Source organism: Megascapheus bottae, chromosome 25 (genome assembly GCF_031878675.1).
Source record: "Megascapheus bottae isolate mThoBot1 chromosome 25, mThoBot2.hap1, whole genome shotgun sequence".
Lineage (NCBI taxonomy): Eukaryota > Metazoa > Chordata > Mammalia > Rodentia > Geomyidae > Megascapheus > Megascapheus bottae.
The window spans coordinates 5,608,455-5,626,615 of record NC_143533.1 but is presented as its reverse complement, the minus strand read 5'-3'; the positions used below and the strand labels follow the sequence as shown (position 1 = coordinate 5,626,615).

Genomic DNA, 18,161 nt, shown 5'->3' with positions numbered 1-18,161 from the left:
CTTCTGCTACGCTCCGTCCCATGCATTTGTCACTGACATTGCTGAAGGTGACCTTTCTCATCTCATCGCCTCCATCAGATGGCAGCTTATCCAGGCTCTTGTTCTCTCTCCTGTTCACATTCCCCACCCCCTCCCCATCACAGCTGGATCTGGAGTAGGACTTACTGCCACAGCCCAGATGCCAGCTCTGTAGTGCTGCAGTGTTTCTCCATTACTCCTGCCCCCACCCCAGGAGTCAGGCACAGACATCTTTGGGGTCAAAGAAGAACATTGTGAGCTTGCTCACTTCTTTCAGTGATCTCTGCCTTACCTGGGAGATTACATATGATAGTGGTGAGGCTGGAACAGGATATGAGAGGCTGGCTCGGGGAACTTGACCCCTGACCCTCATTCTTACAGTATGCTAGATGTCAGCCAGGGCACCTGGCTGGGTATTTGTGTCACCTCCCAGATCCCTGAAGTCCCTCTTTGTTGAACTCAGGGCTTGGGTCCCTGAGCTTCTTTTGCATAACTTGCTGCCTTTTCTGAGTAAGAGTCTCACAGATTTTCCTGTCTGGGCTGGCTTCGAACTGTGATCCTCAGAGCTCAGTCTCCTGAGTAGCTAGGATTACAAATGTGAGCCACCAGCACCCACCACCCCCCGTCCCCTCTGTCTAACGCAGCCCCTGTTATCCTCGCCTGCGACTCGATCTCAGTGCACACCAGTGCTTGGAGTGATTTTGCTCCTATGTCAGTTACCTGCTGGCTGCGTCAGCTCACAAGAGGACCTCCCGGCACTCCTTGCTTTCCTGGCCTAGAAGCCAGCTTGGCATGGCATGGGTGCTAGCCAGGGCCTCTGTTCCTACATGCATAATAATATTCAGACTGTCACCTCCATTCCCAGGTGAGCCAAACCGAGGCTCAAAGAAGGAGAAGCAAAGTCTCAGTACTAGGCTTGAACCCATGGCTCCTTGCCTCTGAAACCAATGTAGTTTCCCACTACCCTCTCCTGGGGAGAGGGAGTGATCTGGAAAAGGCCTGGGCACAAGGGGTAGACAAAACACAGCACCCATTCCATGAGGGTCAGGAGTGTGGGCCCTTGGGATCTGTTTAAGGAAGCTCGTAGCCCTGCCTGGCTCAGGAAAACCCCACTAGAACTCTCCCTGAGCTCTGTTACACTCTGTCACACTCCAGGAAGATATCACTTTTCTTCCCAGAGTCAGAAGATGCTTTCTGAGGAGCTAGACCACGACAGTAAGGGCAGCAATGTTCAAAGTGAAGGGTTGTGTCCCGAAGAGAACAGTGAGCCACATCACATCTAGTGGTGATGTGTAGGTGTGTGCAGGTGCATGCTTGTCTCTGTGTGTCTTGGTGTATGTGTGCCTGTGTCAGTGTGTGGTGTGTACATATGTGCACGCTTGCAGGTGGTGAACATGTATGGTGTGTGTGTGTGTGTGTGTGTGTGTGTGTGTGTGTGTGTGCTCGTGTGTCTGGCTGGAGTTGCTCATTACAGCTGTATGGCTGATAGCTGGCTTTACACTTGGCTGAAATGATCAGAAACGTCTGTGGCAAGAAAGCAATTTCCCCAGCTCCACCGACTGCCAAGGCTTCTGGCAAAGGAGGGGAAATAAAAGAAGTCACTGGTGGCAGCACAGAAGTGTTCACACTGGAAAATGTGTTGTCCTAATTCAGCGCCAGTTTCCCCGGCCTGTGTAACGTGCTGGCTGTCAGTGTCACTCAGCATGCATCTCCCACCACGGCTTCCATGCCACTATGTCACTCTTCCCCCCCCACCTCCTGCCTTCTTTCTGTGCCAGTGTGTTCACCAGCCCCCTTCCACCTGGGGTTGTAGGGTACGCAGCTTCCCTCTTCCTTCCTTCCATCCTTCCCCCCTCCACCCCATCCTCCTCCTCCTTCTCCTCCTCCAGATCTCATTTGCTCCTTCCCATGGGGAGCTTTCATAGGCCTCTCAAGGTCAAGTTTCCTGATGAAAATTCTCATAGTACTCCCTCCCCACCTTCCTCTGTCTTGTCCCAGTCCCGGGGTTTGAACTCCGGCCCTTGGTATTGTCCTTGAGCTTTTATGTTCAAGGTTAGTGCTCCACCACTCGAGCCACACAGCTCCACTTCCAGCTTTTTTGATAGTTAATTGGAGATCAGAGCCTCGCAGGCTTTCCTGCCTAGACAGGCTTTGAACAGCAATCCTCAGATCTCGCAGCCCCTGTCTTCTCTTCTCGATTGTTGTAGAAATGAACTTTTATGTTAGATTGGGCTTTGGAGTGTGTGCGTGTGCGTGCGTGTGTGTGTGTGTGTGTGTGTGTGTGTGTGTGTGTGTGTGTGTAAGAAAGAGACACAAAGAAAGAGAGGTGTAAGCGCCATATCATGGAAAATGAATTTTTTTCTTTTGATTAACCTTGTACTAGCACAGTAGCAGGAAGATATTTAACTTTTTTTCTTTCTGTACTAAATCTTCTGTCTTTAAGTGTTAAGCTTTCCTTGACTCCTATTTAGATGTCATAAAATATATAGTTGACAGAGAAGATCTATGGACTCAGGTTGGTCCAGACACCTGTTTGGTGGAATCAGGGGAATTGAGAAACTGGAAAGAATACCAGTGCTGGTGGCTCTCGCCTGTAATCCTAGCAACTCAGGAGGCTGAGATCTGAGGATCACAATTGGAAACTAACCCCAGACAGGGAAGTCCCTGTAAGACTCTTATCTCCAGTTACCCACAGAAAAGTGAGAAGTGGAGCAGTGGCTTCTGTAGCAGAGTGCAAACCTTTAGTGAAAAAGCTCAGAGGCAATCAGTAGAAACCTTGGGCTCTCCTAGCAGAGATTTACAATAGAACAAAACATAGATTTATAAGGCCATATAGAATGACACTAAATGAAAGGACCTCCAGGATATAGAAACAAAAGCCATATAACGAATGATTGTTGTCCTTAATGTACTATGTTATCTCTCATCTCTTTTGCTGTCCCTTGGTTATCTCATATTGTTACAGTATTTCTCCTGGTTATCTGATATATTGTATATATGTGTATTTGGTTATTTGAAATCGGATAGGGAAGGGAGGAAAACAAGATGAGGGGCTGGGGTGAGGGGAGGGAAATATGGACCAAGACATGAGAAAGGGTATCAATGTATATGAAGTAATGCACCTTCTATCTGGTGAATATAATGTAACCCTTCTATTAACTACAATAAAAAATATATGAAAAAAAAAGCTCAGAGATAACACTTGAGCTCTGAGTTCAAATCCTACTACTGGAGAAAGAAAAAACATGCTGTAGACATGTGAACCCTAAAAGCATACTGGATACCAATGAAAGCAACCTGCAAATGAAAGTGATCGTGTTGAACTTGCCACCACCTCTTCCTGTCCCTCTCCATGTCTCCCACCCTGTTTTCCTGTCAGAGGCCACTTAATAGTTCAATCCTTTTGCCAAGTAAACTAGAGGTAGGAGAATGAAGTCCAGCCTGAGACTCTGCATTCCTAGATCTATGCCTTTGAGAAAGGTCCCATAGCCCCTATTTTGTAACATGAGGAATGTTGGACTCATCAAAAAAAAAAGTGACAACTAGCTGGACATCTTTTCTTTTACTTGGGACCAAATCCCTGGTTTGTCTTGTTAGACTTAGCTCTCTGCTTCTCAGCACCTAGGTTATTCCCCACGCCAGAGTCTTGTTTCAGTCCTCTATTGTCTAGCCTCCAGCTTCACTGCTGTTTCTTGGATCATTCAGAAAAATCAGTTTGGTTGTTTGGGTAAGTGGAGTGCTTCTCTTTCTCTGTTTCTTGGCTGGCATTGCAGTTTGAACTCACTGCCTCCTGCTCACTCAGTTTGCTTGTTCAGCTGGTGTTCTACCACTAGAATTATGTTGCCAACTCTACTTTCTTTTTTCTAGGTATTTTGGTGTTGGATTTTCCCAGACTTTACTGCCTGGACTGGCCTCAAACCATAATCCTCTTGATCTTAGCCTCCTGAGTAGCTAGGATTACAGGTGTGAGCACCTGCCTTAGGTGGACTATTTCTTAAAACTAGCTATCTTTGATCATCCATTCCTACTTAGCCAGGATGTATGGATTCCTTTGCAGTTGAAGTAGAACTGTGCATTTATGGAGACCTAAGTTGCTAGTGATGGGTGGTTCTGGGACCTGCCACATGCACATGTGAGACAATAACATAAGGCCTGTTATATATTTGTGGAGCTGCCACCATGTGTGAGAGACTCAGTGGAGCCTTGGTGTGTTTCAGTTCTAATTACTGCAGCAGCAAGCAAGGCACACAAGGTTTAGTGACATCACTGAACTCGACGTGAGAGAAGACGTGCCAAGTTGATACCAAGCATTTTCATATAGCTTCATTTAACTCCCCTGCCTCCCCTCCTAACCACCTCGAGGAAGCCATTATTATTATGTGATCTCATGAAGCTGAGACTTCAGAGGATGAGCTATGTGCCCAGATTAGCAGGTAGGGATTAGAGATTCAAACTCAGGCAGCCTGACACCAGAAAGTCCTAGATTCCCTGCTCAACTTAGAGGCCCACCTCATGCAGATGGAAAATTGGGGTGCAGAAACATGGGATGTTATAATACCTAATATCACACAAACAGAGCTAACAACATACAGGATTCAAGTCCACATTCAGTCCCAATGTGACACATTTACACTCAGAATCACAAAGCAGAGCTCACGTGATCATTCAAGAAACTGCAAAATGATTACAAAATGATTGTTCCCAGCCCAAGGCCGGTCCAGCCAGCCTTCAGCAAACCTGCGTCACAGCCAAGAATTGTGTCTCTGCCTGTTACAGAACCCGGCAAGAGCCTGGCTTTGCTGAACCTATTGAGAGTAGATAATCTGCCCAATACAAGTCCCTCATGCCTGTCATCTAAGCTACTGAGAAGGCTGAGATTGGAGGATTGCAGCTCAAAGCCAGCCAACCAGGAAAGCCTGTGAGACTCTTAGCTCCAATTAACTACCAAAATGTGGGAAGTGGAAGGTATGGTTCAAGTAGGAGAGCACCAGCCTTGAGCTAAAGGACAGTGCCCCAGGCCCTAAGTTCAAGCCCAAGGACTGGCACAAAAAGAAATAATAAAAGAGTGACTAATGGTGCTTGGACATAGCACCACACACCTGGAGTTCCAGTTGTTTGGAACTGTAGCCATCGGGAAGACTGAGGTTGGGGATTAGTCTTGGCAAAAAGTTAGCCAGACAGTTGTCAACAAATAAGCAGGATGTAATGATACACACCTATCATCTCAGCTAAGAAAAAAAAGGCAGGAAAGAGAAACATGGTCTGAGGCTAAAATCTAAGATCCTATCAGAACATTAGGTAAAGTTAAAAACAAATGGGTTGGAGGTATAGCTCCAGTAGTAGAGTACCTGCCTGGCAAATTTAAGGCCTTGAGGTAAAATCTCAGTATTGAATAGACTCCCAATTAAGATGTAAACACCTACTTTGTTTCTATATGCAGTGAATAATTCGTAATTAAATTCCACAAGAATCCAAGGTCATACGGCCAGGTATTCCCAGAACAAGCCTGTAGCCCTGATACCTACTGCAGTCTTCTTTGTCCAGCTTTGGTCACGTGGGCCTCAGGATGGGCCAGCAGGGGACCGAGGTGTGTCAGGTGGACCGTGGAGGGACTGTTAAGAATCAGAGCACACATTTGGGACCAGGTGGCCGTTAAACAAAGCTTGAGGCAAATCCACAATGGAATGCTATGTACCTGGATAAATGAGTAAGAGGGCACACACATACACCATTATATAATTATCTGTATTCTAATGATTCCTACATTAAATGAAAAATAGCAAATGTAGACCAGGGTGTACTGTGTGCTCATTCTGGAAAGAGTTTGAAAAAGGAGACCAGGAGTTTGGCCTAGTGGTAGAATACTTGCCTAGCATGCACAAAGACCTGGGTTCGATTCCTCTGTACCATATACATAGGAGGAAAAAAAGCTGGAAGTAGTGCTATGGCTCAAGTGTAGAGCTCTAGCCTTGAGAAATCCCAAGAACATTGCCAAGGCCCCGAGTTCAAGCCCCAGGACTAGCAAAAAAGAGAAAGAGAAAAAAGGAGGCGTTGATATTCTCAATTCATCTTTGCCTACATATGCAGTAAGATGCTCAAATGTAAGAAATGATATGAGCTGCAGCACCACTATTGGCTTCTTGATAACTGATTGGAGATAAGAGTCTCATGGACTTTCCAGCTTGGCTGACTTTGAACTGCAATCCTCAGATTGCACTGTCCTGAGTAGCAAGGATTATAGGTGTGAACCATCAACAAATTTGGATTTTTATTTTGATGGTATCAGGGTTTGAACAGCAATACCACCTAGTGGTAGGCAGACACTCTACCCTAGAGCCACACCCCAAATTATTTTTCAGATAAAGTCATGTACTTTCTGTTCAAGCCAACCTCAGACTGCCAGTCCTCTTATGTAGGCCTCTTGCCTAGTTGCAAGTACGGAGACGAACTACCAAGCTTAGCTCATTTGTTGAGATGGAATCTTGCTAACTTTGGAGCTGTAATCTTCCCTGATATCACCCATGATCCTCCAGATTTCCTCCTCTTTAAGTTTCTGGTCTCACAAGTGTTAGCCATTGTGCCAGGACACAAGTTGCAACTTAATTAAGTCACTACTTAATTCAATCCTCAGAAAGTCTGGGCAATTATCATGAGCACCCTACCCCTGCTTAACAGATGGGGAAACAGAGGCACAGAGAATTCAACTCACGTGGGTATGGTTATATCACTTTTGAGCAGCAAAGCCAGGATTCAAATGCTCAGATATCCAGTTCCTGAGTTTATAATCTTGGCTGCTTATTATAACTTCTCTAATCAAAGATGTTCATGGATTAAATTTTTTTTAAAAAAATATGACTGCAAAACTCATTCCTGCCGATGGGTTGCCAATGTTCAACCTCTGGTTTATAACCATTGGATCTAGCCTGTGCCAGGCACACATATTACCTGCCAGCCTATAAACTATTTATCTCCCTTCCCTCCCCCCACATACCCCAGAGGTACTGGAAGACACAATTCCTGTCAGTGGGGTGACATACAGTTTCAAACTGTCATCTCCTTCCCTGCTTTGTCTTCCTGAACATCTGTGGTGCCTTTCACAAGCAAAATAAACCACAACACACACTCAGATCTCAGTTTAATTCGATGCCTTTCCTTCCTTTTCAGGATGGTTCACCTATTGTCTAGCTTGCTCTCTTTCCCTGGGCGCTCAAGTTCAAGTTCATCTTTTTCTTCTGCAATGCCTTTCCCTTCACGCTGTCTGCTCTACGCTCAGCCAATCAGTGCTAGCTCTGATGACTTGTCTGATGTGTCTTCATCTTGCACATAAAGAAGAAAAGGAGCCAATTATCCATGGCTCCTGTCTGTGATCCTCTCTACTCAAGAGGCTGAGATTGGAGAATCTCTGTCCAGAGCCAACCCAGGCAGAAAAGTCTGTTAGACTCTATGTCCAATTAACCAGCAGAAAGCTGGCTGGAGGTGTGGTTCCACTGACAGGCTGCCAGCCATGAGCAAAAAGGCCAAGTGAGCTCAAGACCTGGTGCCTGACCAATAAATTAATTAATTGAAAAAGGGAAGAAGAGAATATTGACAGAGCTCTTGCCTGACATGTGTGCAAGGCCCTGAATTTGACCCACAGCACTGGAAAAACAATTACTTAAAAGGAGGGAAAAAAGGGAAAGAAAGATGGCATTTTGGGCAGACCCCAGTACCACTGCCCTTTACTAAGCCCAGAGTTTAAGGAAACACAATTAGTTAACATAATTTCTTGCTGGGCACTGGTAACTCATGCCTGTAATCCTAGCTACGCAGGAGGCTGAGAGCTGAGGAGCACAGTTTGAAGCCAGCCGGGGCAGGAAAGTCTGTGAGACTCAGATCTCCAATAAATACCCCAAAAGTCAGAAGTGGAGCTGTAGCTCAAATGGTAGAGTGCTAGTCTTGAACAAAAAGGCTCAGGGACAGTATCCAGGCCCGGAGTTCAAGCCCCAGGACCAGCAAACAAACAAACAAACATCTTGATGAATAGAGCAGTCAGATTTATTTGCCTACATTTCTGTGGGATGATAGAGCAACTTTCTGAATCCCAGTTTGTTCATCTGGAAAATGGGTTCAGAGCCATGAACAGGTCCCAGGAGTGGAGTTGAGAGGGAGTAACACAGAATAGTTTTAAAAAATAAAGAGAGAGAGAGGGACCTGGTGTTCAGTGTTTGTGTAGAAAATGTTTTCCAGAGGCCAAACATTGCCCTGAATTTTTTTTTTTTTCTGGAGGGGTCTTACTGTGTTGCTCATGAACTGATCTCAAACTACTAGGCAAAAACAATTTTTCCTACCTCAGCATCCTGAGCCTAACAGCTGGGACTACAGACATGTACTACTATGCTGGGCCTGAGCACTTTTTTTTTTAAACACAGATTATTTTAATAGAATAGTTTATTAGGGACCTCTGTTTACCGCTTTTACCAGTGGGGAAAATTGTAGCACTCAAGAGGTTTCCAACAACCCTGAAGCGTCACAGCTCAGTCCACATTTCATATTACAATTCCTTGGATTTCACTCCAGACAAGACATTATTGGATTGCACAGGGACAATTTCTTGAAGCAGGAGATTGGATGATTTGGTTTTGCTCAAGCTTTTCCTCCCCACTTAGAACTTGTAAAACATTCACCCCCCCCACCTCAACTATAGATATCTCAGCACAAACAACCTCTTCAATCCATCCTGCTTTCTCCACTTAGATCTCCAACATTACCAGAGGGTTTGGAAAACATGGGGTGAGCTCATTGCTGGGAAGACAACTCGATTAAAATCTCAGTTTTTAATGGTATCCTGAAGGCCTGCAGTGGGTCCCTTACCTCATACCTCACTGTAAGCTGAGGAGACCAGGCAGAGATGATGCTATGAACTTTCAGGAAGACTAGAACACACCCAGCAGACGGCTCCTCTCTGGGTGCTCATTTTACAGATGTGGAAACTGAGGCCTAGAGACTTGACCATCTGGACCCTCTTAGCCTGAACTCCTATCTGCTTTGACAAGCATTTCTCCTCTGATGGCTTGATCAATAAGGATTTCAGGATTTTTGTCTTTGAACCAACCTTGGGGGCTCTGCACTGAGCCATCAGTCAATTCCCTTAGGATGTTCAGTCCTGCTGCTTATCGTATCCCACCCCCTCCTCCCCTTGCCCAGGGACATCCTCAGACTCCAGGCCCACCCCCTGAAAGCATGTGCCCACATCCCACACCCCTTAGCACACATACACACAGTAGGTCGTCAAGATGATGTGACCACATCAACTTCGTCGACAGCCCAACCCCAGCTCCTCCTTTTTAAATCTGCAAGTCCTGGGATAAATCTATGCCTGGCACAGTGCCTAGCACACAGTAGGTGTCTCATTGGTGTGAGTTAGGCTGTGGGGATTCAAGGCACCTCTACCTTGAGATTCTCCATTGTCTGTGCCTCTCCCCAACCCCACCCCCGCCCCCGCCGACTTCCAGCCCTGCTTTGGACTCTTGAAGGTTGGCTTCTTGACTGTCTTCTGGGCTCTGTTGCTTTGCAAAATAGCCCAGGAAAATGAGTGGGGGAGGAAGTGGAGATGGGTGCGGGAGAGGACCCCGGGCACAGCCTCTTTGTGGGGGTTGGGGGGGCTTCTCTAGTTTAGTAAACATCCACCAATTCTCAAAAATCTCATTTCCCTAAAGAGCCTGAGGAAGGGATGTTGTGTCCCAGATGGAAATGGAATTGTAGCTCTCAGGAATTCCAGGACTGTGCTACTGTCCTGTCCACTGGGGCATGCTGGTGGTGGCCAGGGACTTCAAGGGAAGGCTGCCTTTGGAATCAGAGCCTCAGTCCTGGCTGGGGCAGGGGCTTGGGTTAGGGGCTTAGCTCCTAGATTAGGAAATGGGTGCTGCCTTGTGCCTGCCACATTTGAGAGGGGGTTTGACTGAACCAACTCCCCAGGGCCTTCTGGCTGCCCCCATGGATGCTTTGGGAAGACAATCTCAGCAAGACAGTGGAAAGGAAACTCTCAACACACCAGGATTTCAGGATGGATGGGTTTTCAGACTAGAGAAGGGCAGGGGAAAGACTACAGGAGATCCCCCCCCCCCCCCCACCGCAGTGATCTCTAGGAATTTTTATGCTGTGGAAGAAGGGGGCATGACAAGCTAAAGTGTTAGGAGAGGACCTGTTCCTCTCCCTCTCCCCCCCCCCCCCTCTCTCTCTCTCTCTCTCTCTCTCTCTCTCTCTCTCCACCCCTCCCCCAGCAGCTTAGCTCTCTTCAGGAATTCAAACCCAAGTCTCAGCCACACTTGAGAGAGGACATTGCTGATGTGAGGCCAGCTAGACATCTGCCAGGGCAATGAGATGGGGGCAAGGCAGGGGTGACACCCCGGAGGGAGCCAAAGCCTGGGGGGGGGTCAGGTGCGTTCTCAAGGAGACAGTGACCCCAGGGGTGGTCGATCTACCTCTGCACTTGGTCCTGACCAAGGTGCAGCCCCCCGAGGCAGCCTTGTCTTTCCCCTGCCATCCCGAGACCCCTTGGCTAGTTCAGGGTGGGCAGGGGCTGGGGGGGGGGCGGACTGCAGCTTCATCTCCAATCAGGTGAGGCTGAGCCTAGGCCAGGGTGACAGAGGCGTCCCCAGACACTGCGTGGGGGCAAAGGGCAAAGTCAAACTAGAACCCACGACCAACTCAGCCGCCCCTTCCCTGGGGCTCTTGTGAGCACGCACAACGGTGCCACGAACTCCACGCGGGCTGGCACGGAAAGCACGCACAGGTGTATGCGCACACGTGCACACACAGGTGTACACACGCGCACACACACACACACACACACACACACACACACACACACACGGGACTTCTTTTCCCCCTTCCTCTGGAAATCTCCACAGTTGCAGTGAGACTCAAACTTTGCTTTTGAAGGACGGGGCGTTGGGCACACGCGGCGGGCCGGGGGATTCTATCCAGGATCCCCCCCCTCTCCCCACCACCGCACTCGGGACTCGGGTCCTCCCCTCCCGCCTGCCCCTCACCTGGTAAACCGAGGCACAGCAAGAGGCTGTAGTAGACCACCGGCACGAAGCCCAAGCCGCAGGCGGACCCGGTGGGCGAGCTGTTGGCTGCGAGGTGGGCGTGCGTGTGCTCCATGAGCGCTGCGCCCCTCGTCCCCGGCGCCCCTCGATCCTCTCCAGGCTGGGGGCTCGGCGGCGGCACGACAGCCGGGGGGCGGGGGGTGGGGGGGGAAGCCGCGACCGATCCCCAAAACGACTTGGCTTTGGTCCCCTTCTGCACCCCGCGTCCTGGAGTCGGGGCTCGGCCCTCCCGGAGGGCTCGGGGACTCGGGGATCGCAGCCGGTGTGTGCACCTCCCACCTCCCGCCCCAGAGCCGGGGGGCCGGGACGCTGCACCCCGCAGCCAATCAGCGGCTTGCCTGGATGGTGGGGGTCGAGGGCGGGTGGGGAGGGGGGGCGGCGATCCGCTGGAGAATGCTGGGGAGGAGAGGGGTCCCAGCGCCTTCCCAGGCTCCACTTCCCAGGAATTGACCTGGGAACCCCTGGGAGGAGGAAGACCGGGGTGCAGGTGCCCACGTGACCCCCCTTCTGCCACCCCGCGGGGAGGGGCGTGGTGAGGTGGGGCTGGCTCTCCACCCCGCCGCGCTCCGATCGCCTTTTGCTCCAATCTCATGCCTCGAATCCAGCTTCGGATGGGAAATTCGACCGCAACTCTCCCCCCCCCCATTCACACCCATCACCACCGCACCCCCTTCGACCCCGGGTTCGAGCGGGGGAGACGCCCAGCGGGGCGCTGGGGGAGTGGGCAGCCCTGCGGGGCGGGGCTGGCTGCCTCTGCCGGCCAGGGTGAGTGCGCCTGTGTCTGTGGGTGTGGGGGTGTGTGTGTGGATCGTGGGGTGCGCCCTGGGGGTCCGCTGGCAGCGGAGGGGAGCAGCCCCGCCAGGCCGTCGCCCGCGCCCGCGCGCGCGCGCGCACAAAGACGCACAAAGCCCCGCTGGGCAGCTGCCCGCGGGGGCCCTGGCGTCCCCGCACCCCGCCACGCGCCGACCCCCCCCACCGCAAGGACACCGCGGCCCCCAGCTCCAACCGCGCCCGCGAAGGAGGCAAGCAGGAGAGAGGGACAGATGGGGGCCCCCATCTTCGGGTGCGCCGCGCCCCCCTTCTCCTCAACTGCCAGAGAAACACTCCTCCCGGGGTGCTACGCATGGGACGGGGAGGGGCGCCTGGCCCAAAGACCCAAGGTGCTGCTGGTATGTCAAGCAGCGACATACCAGCCCACCCACCCAAAGCCCTCCTTCCCAGGATATCTGTGCCAGGAGGACTCTCCTCCTCCAGACCTTGGGGCGAGGGGAGGGAAAAGGGGACCCCACCTGCTTTGTCACACCCCATAAGGGGCTAGGGAGGGGTTGAGAGAGCCTCCCCACCACACTCCCGGCCAGATCGGAACTCTCCCCAGCTCCCAGAGTCAGGCTTGATATTCTGCCTGCACCAAATCTGCTGTAGCTGGGTAGATGTGTGTTGGACAGGCAGACAGTCTGCCCGCCCAGGGGACAGGTTACTACAGAGTGTCACGGGCATAGTAAAGTCCTGTAGGATATTTCAAGCCCCATTAGATATTAAAATTTTATTGTGACACCTCTCTCTCCCTCCCTCCCTCCCTCCCCCCCTCCCTCCCCCCCCCTCCCTCCCTCCCTCCCTCCCTCCCTCCCTCCCTCCCTCCCTCCCTCCCTCCCTCCCTCCCTCCCTCCCTCCCTCCCTCCCTCTCTCTCTCTCTCTCTCTCTCTCTCTCTCTCTCTCTCTCTCTCTCTCTCTCTCTCTCTCTCTCTCTCTCTCTCTCTCTCTTAAATTGACAGCGTGATTCTGTGCCTGTTTCTGTTGACCACGTGTCAGGATCAAAAGCAGGGTAATTAGCACGTTTATTCCCTTCATTGGAAGTAGTTTCTTTGGGGTAAGACTATCCAAAATCCATTCTGAATATGACCACCGTCCCCAAATGAAAACAAAATGGAACCCTAGGGTGTGGATAAAACAATTGTTCAAAGGACTGTAGATTGGATTTGTTTATGGATGACTACCTGAGCTGTGAAATCAGGGATGAAAGGGGGGCATATATGATTTAGCAAAGCTCCAATCTCTTCAGAAACTCATTTTCTATTGTGAATTGTGGCTAAGACCCCAGGGAGAAAAAGCACCAACTAGTTTATTGATTTTGGCTGGTCTTGGGGCTTGAACTTCCCTGAAATTCTTTGGCTCAAGGTCAGTGTTCTCTCATTTGAGCCACAGAAGCCACTTCTGGCTTTTTCTGGGGGAGTTTATTGGAGATAAAGAGTTTCATGGACTTTTCCTGCCCAGGTTGACTTTGAACCACAATCCTGAGATCTCAGTCTCCTGAGTAGCTAGGATTACAGATGTGAGCCACCTGACCCTGCTCATTTTTTTTTTTTTAAAGAAAAGTGTAGGCCAGGAGCATAGCCTAGTGGTAGAGTGCTCACCTCACATGAAGCCCTGGGTTCGATTTCTCAGCACCACATACACAGAAAAAGCCAGAAGTGGTGCTGTGGCTCAAGTGGCAGAGCACTAATCTTGAGCAAAAAGTGTCCAAGGACAGTGCCCAAGCCCTGAGTTCAAGTCCCAGGAATAGCAAAAAGAAAAAAAAAGTGTAGAAATTTTGTATCACCCAGCAAATAAGGGCACAAAACATTCTCATCTCTTGCCATCTCCCAGCTCTGATTTACTCAGGATTCTTACAACACAGTGTAAAGGTGGATGCCTGTGAGCTTTGCTTTGCCCCTTGAACCTTAGAGCCTGAGTGGAAGGAAAATTCTAGAACAATCCACCTCTCTCCCACTCTCCCCACACACACTGATTGGCTAGACGTGGTTCATATGTCCCATGAGGGAGCCGAGATAAAAGAAATCTCATGGGCTGCAAAAGGAGGAGGGACCTTTATCCTAATCAGAATGCAGATTCCATTGGGAGGAGTGGAATCCATGGTAGGCAGGGAAAACCAGTCCAGGTCTCCCAGCTGAATTTTAGCCCGTATGGTGCCAATTGACCAGTGCTCTGTTAGATCTAGGTTGTGCCTTTCATTTAAGTAAATAAAGGAACGAAGGCTGAAGTGTTGGTTTGTGCGTGTAATTCTGATCGTGCAGGAGCTGAGATCCAGACGGTTGCAGTTTAAGGTTCACAAACACTTTGGAAGATCACATCTCAACACCAGAAAAAGCTAGGCATGGTGGCACGTGCTTGCCATTTGTTCGAATGGGATGTGCAAATAGGAGGATTGTAGTCCTGGCTCATAGGAAGGAAAAAAAAAAAGGAAGAAGACTATCTCAAAAGTGAGATGAAGGACTGGGAGTTGGCCAGGTGGTAGAGTGCTTGCTTAGCATGCATGAAGACCCGAGTTGGATTCCTCAGAACCACATACACAGAAAAGCTGCAAGTGGTGCTGTGGCTCAAGTAGCAAAGCCCAAGGACAGTGCTCAGGCCCTGAGTTCAAAACTGGACAAAAAAAGTGAGATCAACAAGGACAGAAGTATGACTTCAATGGTAGAACTCCTGCCTAGTAAGACTGAGGCCCTGGGTTTCAACTCTAGAACTGCCCCTAATCAGCCAGTCAGTCAATCTTCTGGAAAAAAAAAAAAACCTTTAATTTTTAGAGTGGTTTTAAATGATCCCCCTTTCATAGCACACAATTTGTCACAGCTGATACACTCATACTGAGCCAGTCTTGTCTTCCTAAGTCTATGGTCTCGCCTTGGCTCACCCTGGACCCGTAGGTGCCTCTGGTTTTGTGTTAATGTGTAAGGACAGGAGGCCATCATCATAAATATCTTCTGCATGAACCATAAATGCATACTGGCCTCTAGTTCATGGAGGAGTTCTGATATGTCCAGACAGATATCTGTCATTCACTTTGAGATGCATCGGAAAATGCAAAAGCTTGATGGATTGACAGAGAGAGGATCTGGCAGGCAATACCGGTAGAACATGTTAGGGGTAGACGCATTTGTAAGTGGGGCACTGTGGCTCATGTCTGTAGTCCTAGCTGCTCAGGAGGCTGAGATCTGAGGATCACAGTTCAAAGGCAGCCCAGGGAAGGGCTGGTAATAAATTACCCCAAAAAACCAGAAGGAAAAGTGGAGCTGTGGCTGAAGTGGTAGAGTGCTAGCTTTGAGCAAAAGAAGCTCAGAGACAGTCAGCAGGCCCTGAAGACATCAAACATCAGGACTGGCAATCAATCAATAAGTAGATAAATATATTAAAAATAGACATGTTGTTTGTGTAAATGCCATTCTGCCCCTACACGTGCATGAAACTTCTCACACTAAGATACAGGAAAAAGGTGTTGCATAATGCATCTTGGTCAAGTACCATTATTATGAGCAATTGAATCTAACATCTCCTGTGGTCTTGCAATTCTTTTCGAAATTCCACCTTTAGAGTTATCGAGAAGACAGGCTCCTTCCTTGCTATTAGGCTGTCAAAACACACCTGATTTTTTCTCCTGATGCTTTGGGTTCCATTTGCAATGACCTTGGCCTGCTCTGCTCCAGCTTTTTCATTCTTTTTTTTTTTTTAATAGCAGTTTCTTTTGTCTGCATGCCCTTGTAAGAATGATAGCCATGGAAGTTCTCTCTGTATTTGCTTCCACTCCAGGCATGGCTCGTGCTGTAGAGGAAGTCTGTGTGAGCTCCTGTGGACCTGTTCCCACAGTCCCTGTAGACAATCACTGGCTGCAGACATTATCTGTGCTCATAGACTTTGGGTTGAACGTTTTGAGGTCCATCCTTGACCAATCAGAGTGGGAGAGCAGCCCCAGAGGAGGATGGGAGCACCTCTTCCATTGTATCCTGCATCTGTGGAAGAATTGGAGGTGCTCCTAAGGGAAGGGTGACTGCAATGGAATGAAGGAGGTGAGGAAGAGGCAGACAAGGCCTAGGTGTGTGCACAACATATGATCATACACAGATGGGTGGGTGCGCATGGGTGTGTGTACCTGTGCAAGCATTGCAAGTCTGCACATGAATGTTTGCCTGCGTGAGTGTGTGTGTGTGTGTGTGTGTGTGTGTGTGTGTGTGTGTGTGTGTGTTAAGATGAAGGAGGCTGGAATGGACCCTGATGCTGGTGCTCTAAGAAAACTTTGCCCTGTAGTTGAGACAGGACAAGAAATGTAAGCATCCTTCAAGGCTCATTTGGTTCTGAGAAATCTTACCTGACATCAGGGAGGGCAGGGGAGAGAGAGAAAAGAGGGGTGTGTTGGGGGAGGGGGGTAGAAAGAAGAGGGGAGGCAGAAGGACATGGGGAGAAGCATCTAGTGAGGAAGGCGGAAAGGGAGGAAGGAGGGAGAAGAGGAAGAAGAGAGGAGATGGGGAACACCCGCCATGTTCCCTGTTTCCCATGGGGTGGGGTGGGGAAGGCCAGCGTGGATGGAAAATAGAAAAAGAAAGGGGAAAATAAACCCATCCCTGAGGGCAACCCGCAGTGACTGTTTAAGCCTTTAGCTAAATCTAGGCAGTAGTTAATTTGCATTTAGAGGCTTCCCAGAATTTCATTACCCTTCATGATTTCTTTGGGAAAGTGTGTGGGTCTCCCCTCAGCCCTTTGGGGTCCAGGAATGACTGGGAATTTAGATACAGGCCAGCCTGAAGGACAAGATCCTTCCCTTGGGGACCACAGGGGCCAGGCTAGTGGGCGACTTCCGCCTGCTGGCACTCAGAATCCCAGAAGTAAGGGAAGGAGGAGAGATTGTCTGGTTTTTTTCTGTGTGGATGAGAACTGTCCACTAGTGGATAGATCAACAACAAACAACAACAATGTGGTACACACCCACACAACACACACAGTGGAATACTATTCAGCCTTACTAGAGAAAGAAATACAACAACATTGATGAACCTGGAGGATGTTGCAAAGGAGCCAAGCTGTCTCTTTACTATGGCTGGAACTTCCCTTTGCACACAGTCTAACTGTGACTCGTGACTCACAGGAAGTGACCCAGGGCTGACAAGTACCACAGAGAAGCAGTCCATCTCCGAAAGCAAGCAATTAACATGGGTTCACCATTTCCTGGTGTTTGACAGACCCACTATCCTCACAATAGATGAGTTCCAGCCACTGCACCCATTTGACAGGCAAGAAGACAGAGTCCTGAGGCAGCAGGTAAGGGCATGGAAGGTCGTGCTCAGTACCAGAGCTGAGGCACAGCCAGTGACTCCCAGCTCACCATCTCCCGAGGCCAGGCCAGGCAGGAGAGGGGGCTCCAATCTAAGCAAGCAAGGGCAGTCATTCACAGTGACAATCAGCGTGACCCTGCACTATGCTTGAGGGGACAAGTGACCATTTCTTGTTGGTTGGGGTCTGGCAGCAGAAGTGGGGCACACTTGGACAAACCTCTGGCTTACCCAAGATGCCCAAACTAGAGGAGAGAGGCTTTGGATATTTATTTCACTCAATTTGTCCCAAGCACCATCCCTGATGCTCTGGTTTTTTCTTTCTTTTTTTTCTTTTCCACCGCCCCCCCCCCCCCCCCCCCCCCCCCCCTCCCCCCCCCCCCCCCCCCACTGCATCCAACTGCCAAAAAAGTTCAATTTTCTTTAAGAGTCCCAGAAATAGTGCTAGAAGGGAGGTAGGGACTATTAAGAGCCCAGAGAGGGAAGAAAGGTACTTACCAGAATCCTTCCCGCAGGGATAAAGCTTTGAAACACACAGAAAGTGTGACTCAGCCACCATCAGATACACAGAGGACAAAAGCCACATACCCTCAGCATCCGGCATCCACAGAGCCAGCAGGTGGGGACAGTCCAGCCTCTAGATGAGGGCACAGTTACTCAGAGCATGTCCTACTCAGGAAGCTTCCAGAATGCCTCAGATACTTGGATACCATGGACTCTTCTTTAAACCTCTATCTTTGGGGAGGCTCTGCACAGATCTGAGACTAGTTGACTATGCGCTAGGTTTTTGGGATATCCGTGTGGCAACTGTGTGTGTGTGTGTGTGTGTGTGTGTGTGTGTTGTGAAGTTGCTGCAGGAGATTAGCGAGAGCCATCAGGTTTGCAGGTGAAGGTAGATCAGACATTTGATGGCTGATTTTTGAAAGCCAGCAGGTCACCTGCTGCAGCCCAAAGGGACAGG

At 49.6% G+C, this 18,161-nt stretch overlaps 1 protein-coding gene across 1 annotated transcript in view; it reads right to left on the bottom strand.

Annotated features, from left to right (window-relative positions):
- The window catches only part of Gpr139 (G protein-coupled receptor 139), a 32,036-nt gene extending 20,873 nt beyond the window's left edge, over positions 1 to 11,163 (bottom strand). The window contains exon 1 of the mRNA XM_090357727.1: positions 11,049 to 11,163. Within this exon, the coding sequence (XP_090213853.1) occupies positions 11,049 to 11,163 (115 nt within the window). The remainder of the gene's footprint in view (positions 1 to 11,048) is intronic.
- Positions 11,164 to 18,161: the final 6,998 nt, after the last annotated feature.